Source organism: Sardina pilchardus, chromosome 6 (genome assembly GCF_963854185.1).
Source record: "Sardina pilchardus chromosome 6, fSarPil1.1, whole genome shotgun sequence".
Taxonomy (NCBI): domain Eukaryota; kingdom Metazoa; phylum Chordata; class Actinopteri; order Clupeiformes; family Clupeidae; genus Sardina; species Sardina pilchardus.
Window position 1 is genome coordinate 18,949,918 of NC_084999.1, and position 11,339 is coordinate 18,961,256.

At 51.4% G+C, this 11,339-nt stretch overlaps 1 protein-coding gene across 2 annotated transcripts in view; it reads right to left on the reverse strand.

Moving 5' to 3' along the window:
* Window positions 1-1,469: 1,469 nt before the first annotated feature.
* Window positions 1,470-11,339, reverse strand: part of cadm4 (cell adhesion molecule 4) — a 120,637-nt gene continuing 110,767 nt past the window's right edge. Inside the window, exons 7-9 of one of the 2 annotated variants that reach the window (XM_062538869.1) lie at window positions 7,292-7,375; window positions 4,034-4,162; window positions 1,470-1,748 (exon numbers count right to left, since the gene is read on the reverse strand). In XM_062538869.1, coding sequence (XP_062394853.1) covers window positions 1,636-1,748; window positions 4,034-4,162; window positions 7,292-7,375 — 326 coding nt within the window. In that variant the 3' untranslated portion in view covers window positions 1,470-1,635. The remainder of the gene's footprint in view (window positions 1,749-4,033; window positions 4,163-7,291; window positions 7,376-11,339) is intronic. The other variant, XM_062538870.1, reaches the window with a different exon arrangement.

The window sequence follows — 11,339 nt, forward strand, 5'->3', positions numbered from 1 at the left end:
TCAGTATTTCAAAATGATACATTTTTTTCAGATTTTCATTTTTTACTTAAAGATCACTTAACAGTATTTGTTCAGTACTTTATTCTCTAGGCTAATATTGTGTTAGTATGGTAACTCTTCGTAATGGTAATGCGTTCAGTAGTAAATCTTTTTTTTTCTCGTCTTAAAAGTTTCATTTAATTTACTTTGTTGACTTTTTTATACAAACAATGACATAGATGTGTGTGTTTGTGTGTGTGTGTGTACACATGTCTGTATTGTAGCATTCAAAAAAATATCCCACTTTTCTTCGGCTGTAACCTCTCTACTTTTCCACGGCCAATTGTTCTGTTCCTGTACAATCACTCATCCCTACCCGAGCACACATACTTACAACCCCCCCCCCCCTCCCCACACCCCACACACACCTAATGCTGCCAATGACATTTTACAATAATAATTATGCTTTTCTTTTGAGTCTTTCTGTACTCAATGTACATTCATTTTCCATTCAAAGAGAACAAATGTAATCCCGCGTTATTATTAACAAACAATAGGGAGGGAGATGGAGGGCACAGACAGACAGCCGAGCAGAGGGAGCCAGGGGAGGGAGCAGGGGAGGAGAGAGAGAGAGAGAGAGAGGGAGAGAGGGAGGGAGAGACAAGGAGGGAGAGAGAGAGAGAGAGAGAGGGAGAGAGGGAGAGAACGCGGAGAAGAGAAAGGGAAAATGGTACATTAAAATTAAGCTAGGTGTCTATCTGCGGCACGGCTAAACCCAGCGCCAGGGAAGACTCCTGAGGTCTGCGCTGCGATGCTGTCAGGTAATGCAGGGGTCTGTCTTTTGTGTGTGTGTGTGTGTGTGTGGAGTGGGGAGAGAATGGGGGGGGGGGGGGGGGGGTTGAGTGTGAATACTTGATGAGCACTGTTGCGTTGCACTCGCTACTGTCATCACAGAATTATATATAAGGGTTAGAAAGCGGAGCGGAGATGCTTTGGCAATTTAAAAGTATTTCAATTTTCTCATGCTGGGCACTCAATACCTCATAACCTTGCCTGCCTTTCCCCCCGCTGCTGCTGTCTGAGCGAGTTATGGATCGGGCCCTTTCAATGCTCCTTTTTTTTTTTTGCTCTCTCTTTTCTTTTACACTTGGCGCAGGCTCACGGGCAAGCCATCTGAGCGGCCATCTCTTTTGCTAAACACAAATTGCATTGGAATAGTTTGCGCGCCAATGTCTCTCCCCGGCATAATAAGTATGATTACATCTTTTCTTCTGCCTCTCCATCTCTCACACGCTCTCGCTCTCTCTCGCTCATTCTCGTCTCGGCAGCCCTTTTCTTCTGCCTCTCCTCCTCACACACACACACACACTCTCTCTCGTTCATGCTCACCTCTGCACCCCACTACCCCCCCTCTGTGTTCTCTCTGCCCCTTGTGCCTCCATTACTTCCCCATCATCCCTCCCTCCCTCCCTCCCTTCCCTTCCCCTCCATCTTGTATGGCTGAACCATGTGAAATCGCTGGAGTTGTCAGGGCGACCATTCATCAGGTCTGGAGGTGTGTGCGGAGTGTGTGTGTCTGGTGTGTGTGTGTGTTTGTGTGTGTGAGTGTTATGTGGTGTGTTATAGTCGTTGTGGAGGAGGATTCTGCTGGGACCTCTACAGTAAATATTCCTTCTTGGTGCCGTCCCTTGTGTCGTTGCCGTTGAGGAAGGCCTCCTGGACCTCGCCGTGCTCGTCCAGACCACTGGCCTCATGGGTCAGATAGGAGCCTGCCGAGAGAGAGGGATGCAGTGGACAAGAGAGAGAGAGAGAGAGAGAACCAGAGAGATGGGCAGGTAGAGAGTAATTGACAGATAAATAGAAAGATAGATAGATAGATAAATAGATAGGTAGATAGATAGATAGATAGATAGAAAGGGGGAGAAAAGAGGAATACAGTGGAAAAGTGGAAATAAAGATGTAGGTAGAGAAAATACACAGACAGGTAAATGGGGAAAGGAGAGAGAGAAAGGAAGAAATGTTAGATGTCGGTTTGTTTCAAAGCTTTGACAAAATCAATGCAGCACTCCAATAGTGTGTGAAGAATGGCTGAGGGAGGGAGGCAGGCAGCGCGAGAGAGTGCCAAAGTTAGATCAAGGTCAAGTAACAGTTAAGGTAAAACCTGCACATTTTCTAAATTCCCCATTCAATTGTGCAGCAGGTGCAGACTCTTGAAAAAACAAACAACCCCCCCCCCCCACTAATTAACTCGCCGAATAATTCCCTCTTGTAAGGCATTCTGTAAGAGTCAGCAATCCGATACTGTATAACCTTTTCATTCAGCTAATCACGCTGAGACGCTCTTGCACTCATGACACTTGCACCTGCAATCACAAGTCGAGAGGAATGTTTAATGAGAAAATCAATCCACTCATTTGCTGTGCATTTGTTTGGGGCGAAGCCGGGATCCTGGAACATTCTAAAACTAGAACGGCAGTCTGTAAAGCGCATGCCTCTGCCAAGCTCACTGGATCGGACACTGATCCTCCACCAAGAAGGGTCTGTTTTCACACATGGCCATTTGCTTGTGTATTGATGCAAAAACCTGGTGGAAAGGTGTCACATGGGCCAGTGAAGAACCAAGTGAATTTTGGAAAGTGAGACTAAGTTTGTGCAAGTGCCCCATGCACTCCACATCTCATCACGTTGGCAAACATGACGTGTATGCTGGTGTCCCATGAGTCGGATCAACTCCAAAGCGGGCTCTTCTTTGGCCCAATTCACACCTTTCCACCAAGTTTTATGAAAACCAGGCCAGTCATTTGGTGTGTGCACAATAAATCAACCAGCCAACCAACCAACAAAACCGACTGACACTAATGGAAACATACATAACAGCCTTGGCAGAGCTGACGAACTAGGAGGGAGTCTGGGGGTTCAGCCCGTGCTGATCAAGATCTGCCACCAAACAACCCCCGCGTGGCCCCACACCAGCCTCACTGCTGCCCCCTGCACCCCATCCTATCCTAATCAACAGAGATGGGAGTGATTAATCACTGGGCCAGCCAAAATCAAGGTTAGACACACACGCACGCACGCCTCAAGTTTTTTTTTTTTTCCCTTTTCGTCTCTTGGTGTGGAGAGGGAGAGTAAATGTTCCTGACTGTGATAGACAGTGGGGCCAACTCTGGATAAGTGCCCTTCCTTGCTCTGGCTCAGAGTTCCACACCCTCAAGTCACTCTTCCCGGTAGTATCGACAGCGGCTGGGGGGGGTGTGGGGGGGGGGGGGGGGGGCGCAACAGGGGGAGTGTGCAGCAGGGGGGAGGTTCCAGGGAGGTGGCGCTGTTCCAAGGCTGCCGCTGGCTGCCAAGAATGCAGCCAGTAGGGTAATGTAGTCTGTTTATGGATGCATCCTGATGCATCACACTGGGGAATGGGCCGTAAAACACAAGTGCCACGCCTACATTTCCCACGTCTCCCATGGCCCTTGACAGATCTGTATATCACTGCAAGTTCATCAGAAAGAGAGAGAGACAGAGAGAGAGAGACAGAGATAGAGAGAGAGAGGGAGAGAGAGACTGACAGAGGAAGGCTCTAGGACTAAAGGATGGCTGTATATCATGGCGAGTGACCACAGCCTCATGTCTTTGTTTGGCCTTCCTGGAGACACTCGTCTGTCCTTGCTCCTTCCCCGCCCTCCCTCCATCTCTCCGTCTCTCTCTCTCTCTCTCTCTCTCTCTCTCTCTCTCTCTCTCTCTCTCTCTCTCTCTCTCTCTCTCTCTCTCTCTCTCTCTCTCTCTCTCTCGAGCCCTCTCTGCAATTCTTTAACACTCTCTACCTCCTCACACACAACGGCCGTCTAAAGTGCTTTCCGTGTTCTGTATGCGTTCTGTGGCCTTTGCCAGTTTCCCCTCCTCTTCCTTTCTGTGTGAAGTTCAGTCGTTCAGTCTTCGCCCTTGAGCACCTATTCTTCCCTCTCTCTTTACCTGGCTCTGGCGCCTGACACTGTGTGTGTGTGGGGGGGGGGGAGGGGAGGTGTGTGTGTGTGTGTGTGTGTGGGGGGCATGCGCTCACCTTTCTGACGCACAGAGCACCAGATGGTGACGATGAGGACGCAGATGATGGTGAACACCAGCAGAGCCAAGACGCCCCCTATGACCGCGTACGGTACTGCGCTGTGGGTCTCCACCACTGCCCCGGGATCTGGTCCGAAAAAAAAATTGAGAAGCAAAGAAACAGAGTTTAATGTTTTACGTTTTGCATAGCTTCTTCACATCGTTTCTACAGAAAAGGCAGGCACAGAAAGAATCATCAAGAGACCGAAACAAGAATGAAGGAAATAAAAAAAAAAGAAAGAAAGAAATCCATAAAAAAGGGACATTAACAGAATCGTTCAACTGCATCTCCACACCGAGCCGACCCCCGTTCCACAGCAGAGTGCGCAAGCGAGCGAAAGCAATAAAAAAAAAAGGGGGGGGGGGGGATGAAAGGCAGAGAGGATGAGAGTGAGGGACAGATAGAGGCATCCCGAGGTAGACAAGCGGCTCTCCATCACAGCAGTACAGCAAATATCAGAGGCAGAGAGAGAGAGAGAGAGAGAGAGAGAGAGAGAGAGAAAGGGGGGAGTCAGTCAACAGGTCACGCCGCATTCTCCCCGGGAATAAACGCCAGGCGTTCCGGCAGGCAAGAGAGGCCCGGCGGCACAGCGCAGGCCGTCAGATATCACAGGCAGGAACTGGCCTGTAAATATTTCATGACGCGGTTACAGGCGGAGATGGGGGGCAAACATCACCAGGCTGAGAATGAGGGGAATGAAAGATAGGAGGGGGGTGGGGGGGGTGGGGTTGGAGAGAGGGTGTGTGTGTGTGTGTGTGTGTGTGTGTGTGTGTGTGTATGTTTGTGTGTGAATGTGTCTGAGCGAGTCACTGAGAAGTCTGGTGTTGTGTATGAGGGGAAACTGGTTATTGACGCAACCAGGCAAAAGAGTTTGGCTGTGTGTGTGTGTGTGTGTGTGTGTGTGTGTGTGTGAGGCAAAGAAAGTGAACAACACAGAGCGAGTGAGTGACAGACAGTGAGTGAAAAACTAAAAAAACATGAGTTTGAAAGAGTGCGAGCCTGAGTGAGCAGGCTGAAAAAGAGTCAGATTATGAAAGTATTTCTTTGAAAGTGTGTGTGTCTGTATGTGTGTCCGTGTGTGTGTGTGTGTGTGTGTGTGTGTGTGTGTGTGTGTGTGTGTGGTAGAGAAAAAGAGGTGCCCAGAGACAGAGATGGGAGGTGAAGAGAGGAGAGCGAGACAGGCAGAAAGAACAAGAAAGAAAAAAAGCAGACAGACAGATAGACAGAGACAAATAGTGTGTGTATGAGAAGAGCAGACAGGAACGGACAGATGGATGGAGAGAAAAAGACAGGTGGATAGAGAGAGATAGAGAGAGAGAGGGAGAGAAAGAGAGAGCTTTTGGCTGCTGTGAAGCCCGTAGTGTATTTTATTAGCGGGCTGCTGATGCTGAGTAATATTTTATGAGTCCTGATGAATGAAGTGTGCTGCTGCGTTTCCGCGCTGCTTAAGGCATTTCACCGCCAGACAGACAGCGCAGTCACCAAAAGCAGACACACACACACACACACACACACACACACACAGCTCCCTTTCACACAGGTAGACTCATCTCTATTCCTCTCTCTCTCTTTCTCTCTCTCTCTCTATCCACCTGTCTCTTTCTTTCTCTCCATTTATCTGTCCTTCCGTGTCTGCACTTTTCATACGTGCGCTATTTGTGTCTGTCTGTCTATCTGTCTGTCAGTCTGTCTGTGTCTGTGTTGGGGAGAGAGCCGTTTCTCTTCATGTCAGCATGAAAGAACAAAACACAGAGACGTGTGGCATGAAAGTGATGGAGATAGATGGATGGGGAGAGGTAAAGCAAGGGCCAAAGAATAACAAAGGCCAATACAGAGAGAGGTGGAGAGAGATGGAGGGAGAGAGGGGGGGGGGGAGGGAGAGAGATGGAGGGAGAGTAGGAGAGAGGGGGGAGAGAGATGGAGGGAGAGAAGGAGAGAGGGGGGGGAGAGAGAGAGGGAGAAAGAGAGAGGGAGAGAAGGAGAGAGAGGGAGAGAGATGGAGGGAGAGAAGGAGAGAGGGGGAGAGAGAGAGAGGGAGAGAGATGGAGGGAGAGAAGGAGAGAAGGGGAGAGATGGAGGGAGAGAGAGCAGGTAGAGGAAAAGAGAGTTGTGGAAGGGGAAAAGTGCATGTTTGACATCAAATGCGGTGTGACAGCAGACAGGAGCTCAGAGTGGCGGTGTGGTGGTGCTGGCGGTGGAGAGGTCATGGCCCAGAGCGGAGGAGGCGCCACGCTTTGCTGCCCCGACGGCCCCCTCCTCACCCCCCCACACCCGCCCCAGGAGACTAGCACAGAGGCCCCGCCGCTGCCCTAATGCACCATTACCCCGCGGCGCAGTGCGGCTCGCCGTGGTACCGGCCACTCTCTGTGCCCAGCGGCCCGGCGCCACCGCCGCCCGCCACGCTCGCTCCAGAGCCGCCACGCTACATTAACGCCGGGCCCGCGCCGACACACACAGGTAGCGCCAGCACATGGACACACAGAGAAGGAGAGAGGGACAGAGAGAATATGTGAATGTGTGTTTATGTGAGTGTGTGTGTGTGTATGTGTGTGTCTGTGTATATCTGTGAGTATGTGTGTGTGTGTGTATGTATGTATGCGAGTCTGTGTGTGTGTGTGTGTGTGTGTGTGTGTGTGTGTGTATGTGTGTGTGTGTGTGTGTGTGTATGTGTGTGTGTGTGTGTGTGCGTGTGCGTGTGCGTGTATGTGTGTGTGTGTGTGTGTGTGTGTGTGTGTGTGTGTGTGTCTGTATTTGTGTGAGTGCGTATGTGTGTGTATGTACTGTATGTGTATGAGTGTGTGTGTGTGTGTTTGTATTTGTGTGTGCCTGCCAGGTTGCACACAGACAAACAAAAGGAAAGTGAAGAGCGTGTGTGGGAACGGGAGAAACGGGGATCAATATTTGGAGGAGTAAAAACGGAGAGGCAGAGGTGAAGAAGCGCACCAGCCTGACTTCCTCGCAGAATGCTAAGACCAGGAGGATCCAGAGGAGCCAGAGAGAGAGGGAAAGAACAAGAGAGAAAGAGAGAGAGAGAGAGAAAGAGGGAGAGGGAGAGAGAGAGAGAAAGAACAGGAGAGAGAGGGGGCGAGTGCAGGCTGAGACCATGTTGAGCGGGTTGGAGAGAGGGATATAGATGTTTGTGACTGCGATGGAAAAGGATGAAGAGGAGGAGGAGGAGGAGGAAGAGGAGAATGGAGGGGAGGAGGTCTGACTTACCTTTGGGCTCTGCTGCAAAGACAGCGGTTAGGGAGGTTGGGGTGAAGCGGTCAGGGATGGAGGTGGTAGTAACAGTAATGTTCTCTAGCACACACAATGGCAATGGGACGGGTTAGATGGGAAACCACAGAACAGAAACACTACACACTAGCACACTAGCACCTTTTATAACAAAAGCAGTAACTATTACGCATGCAAAGCTTGTGTTCACACATATGTGAGCATACACAAGTATGTATTTCTATGGAAAATGAGAAATGAGTGGGTATGTGTGTGTTTACACATAAGTGAAAATGTTTATATGCCCGCTCATGGAGAGAAATGATTGCGTATGTGTGTGTTTACACATAAGTGAAGATGTTTATATGCCCGCTCGTAGATAATATAAGTGCATGCACGCCTACAGTATAGCCCATTCATGTGTGCACAGGGGAGCACGGTGCATGTGCATGTATATGTATGTGTTTATGTGTTTGTGCATAAGTATGTGTTTATGTGTACTGCATGTGCATATCTGTAGATGTTTTTTTGTAAGTGTGGAGATTTGCACACTCCCCCTCGGCATCTCTCGTGGTAAGCCTCTATGGTAAGCTTCTATACCTTTCTTGTCTCCTCTGCTCATCACTTCTCTCTCTCGCCATCTCCTCTCCCTATCCCTCCAGCCCCAGGATCATCCATCTCTCTCTGCTGCACTGGCATCCTCCCTTCCCCCATCCTCCCATCCTCCCATCCTACACCCCTAATGTCAGCGGTACCCACCTCTCTCCGTCCTCCTCCTCCTCCTCTTCCTCCTCCTCCTCCCACTGCCTGCCTCTTACCACCACTGTCTCATCAGTATGGAGGTCTAGTCTCTCTCTCTGTGTGTGTGTGTGTGTGTGTGTGTGTGTGCGTGTGTGTGTGTGTGTGTGTGTGTGCCTGCGTGCGTTTCTATTTATTTATTCAGCAGACGCTCTAATCCAAAGTGACTGGCGCTGATTTCATACATGTTCCAGGGCCTCCCGAGGGAGCAGAGCGACACTCCACAAACCACAGTAAAGGAATCGTTTAATTGGGTGGACTTCAGATGTAGCGTGTGGGTGTTTATGGGCACATTTGTTTGTTTGCATGTGTGGGACTGTGTACTGTGTCTGTGTGTGCGTGTGTGTGCGTGTGCGTGTGCGTGTGCGTGTGCGTGTGCATGTGCATGTGTGTCTGTGTCTGTGTGTGTGTGTCTGTGTACTGTCAGTGTATGTGTGTGCATGTATGCTTCAATCAAACACAGACTGGTACACAAACAGCAATCTCCTATATTGGGACTGTGGATGTGTTTGGCTTTATGTACTGTGTGTGTGTGTGTGTGTGTGTGTGTGTGTGTGTGTGTGTGTGTGTGAGAGGTGGGCCATTTCCATCCCCGTGCACAATGAGTAGTGGGCCTCGTCTCAGTTATTAAGGGCCATGGACTAATCTCGGCTGCCCACAGCAGCTTCACCTGTAGCAGACGATAAATGACCGCACATCAGCCTCCTCTCCTCTCTTCTCCTCTCCTCTCCCCTCCTCATCCCTCCTCTCCTCTCCTCTCTTCCCCCAATCCATTCCTGCTGCTCGCCACCCCAATTTCCTCTCCTCCGAAATATGAACATCACCCCCCTCCTCCTCCCACCCATCCACCCACTCCCACTCCATCCCATGTCCCCTTCACCCTTCTTCAATCACTCCTTTTCCTCCCTCCCTCCCTCCCTCTCTCCCTCCCTCCCTCCCTCCCTCTCTCCATTATACCGTTGCTTACTGCTCCTAGCGCTCACTCCACTGAATAAGAACGCTTTTAATTAAAAAGCAGGCTCCGAGGAGCGTGAGCGGAAACACATAAAGCGCCGGTGTTATGCCGTTACGGTGCTCAGCTCCCGCTTTTATGGCTCCGACCGGGGAAAGGGAGAGGTGAGGAGAGGTGTGCGCGTGTGTGTGTGCGTGCGTGTTGGGGAGGTCGGCGGGATTTGTGAAGGTCAGAGGTGGCTAGCGGAGTGCTCGGTTTCGCCCGCTGCTCTAATGCGGCTCCGCGGGTCAGAGCGCGGCCGCGGTCAGCGTCCGAGACGAGCCTGCGACGAGACGAGGCGAGGCGAGGCGGAGCAGGGGGGCGGCGTTTCCCAGCGCGGGCGACCGGCGGGTCAGAGGTCGAGAGGTCGCCTCCCAGGCCAGCCGGTCCGGGGCCGCCGCAGAGCTCATTTTCCCGTCGAAAAAATTATCATTCCGTGTGCGTGCGCGATGCTCTCGCCCTCTCCAGCCTGACCCCGGCGGAAAGGCTGAGTCCAATCTTTTTTTTCTTTCTTTCTTCTCCTTGCACTCTTTCACTCTTCCCCTCTTCCGCTCCCCTCTCCTTTCCTTCCATCTCGCCCGCTCTCTGGTGCGCCGTTAATTAGGTGCCTGTGCCATTCCTCCCAATTAGTGGCGCGGCTCATTACGGCCCGAGACAGACATCCTTCTCCACTCTTCCCGAAAGCACCACTACTTCGCCCCTCATCCATCTCTCAATCCCTTTTGTATTCTCTCTCTCTCTCTCCCTCCCTCCCTCCATCGCTCCCTCTCTCTTCCGCCACTCTCTTCGTCTCTCATGCAATTCGATTCTAATGGGCTTCATTGGCACTGCAATCTATCCAGGCCGCTCGGGAGCGTTCTGTTACACAAGCAGAGCCTTTGGGGGTGGGAGCCAATGGAGAGGGGGGGGGAGGGGGGGGGGGTTGGGTTGTTTACAACACTCTATCAAAGCAACACTCTCACTTAGTGGAGAGACCACAGGGGAGAGGTGGGCTCAGAGAAGGAATCAGCATCCGAATTAGGGGGTGGGGTGCACAAGAGAAGGGGTACTTGCGTGTTCTCTTTTAGGCACCAGGGGAATATAAGCCCCCCCCCCAGACACACACACCTCCCAGTGAGGATGCGCCACGCAGAGTCAAAGCTGGGCTCTCCAAGGGAGGGGGTGGGGGGACTGCTGTTCAGTCTCTTTCGCTCTTTATTTCCTTTCTGTCTCTGGAGTTTCATTCTCTTTCAGCAATTTCTTTCTTACAGTAATTTCTCTCTCCTTGTATTGTGTCTTCTCTCTCCCTCGCTCTCTGTCTCTCTCTCTCTCGCTCTCTATCTCTCTCTCTCTTTCCCAAGCCAGAGTCCTCCCCAAGATATTTTGCGCTGCCCACCTTGCTACGCTACGTACGTCGGCAGCTTTAGACAGACACAGCAAAAGGACCTGTGACAAATTGCCTGCGTTTTTCCCCTGATTTTGCACTTCACGCTCAATCCAGACACAAAGTACCTCTTTCTCTCCGCTCACTTTTTCTTTTCTCCTCTTCTTTCCCCCCCTCCTCCTCCTCCGCGGAGGAGATCGTCTTGCGCGGCAGACGGCCACAAAGAGCCGCTTCAGCCGCAGAGCCGTCACAGTGATTCGCAAACTTGCTGAGTCATCCCCTCCCCCCCGCCCCCCCCACCACTCCGCCCGTGCGCCGAACTCTCTCTCCCGCGCTCCCAGACCCGCTGTCAGCCATTTTCCGCCCCCTCCACCCGACAGGCGCAGAGGCTGCCGGGATACCCAGGGCCGCGCTACCCGGGCTAATCCCCCCATTGACAAGCCTCAAAGTGCACGTTAACCTGTCTGTAGACCCTGGTGCTCTCCCTCGCTCCACCTCTCCTGCACTCTCGTCTCTACAAGTCTTCCTTGTGCTGTCTTGCTCTCTCTCTCTCTCTCTCTCTCTCTCTCTCTCTCTGGCTCACTCTCTCACTCGCTTTTGTCCTTCGTTGTTTCCCACGTCTTTAAGCTGAGAGCACATAGACAAAGCCGGACCTCCTAGTAAGTGGTCTGACCTTCTACTCACCTGGAGCGAGGAGGTAAAATAATGCCCAGGGGGGTGTGTGTGTGTGTGGAGGGGGGGGGGGCATTAAGAAGCGATAGAGACAGGGAGCTCTGATGTGAGAGGGGATTAAGACTGGCAGAAAGCGAGCGGAATACAAACCCTGTTTGACGAGGGTTCTCTTTTTTTTTAACGACAGAGATAAGACGAGAGGAAAGGAGAGTGGGCGTGAAGGG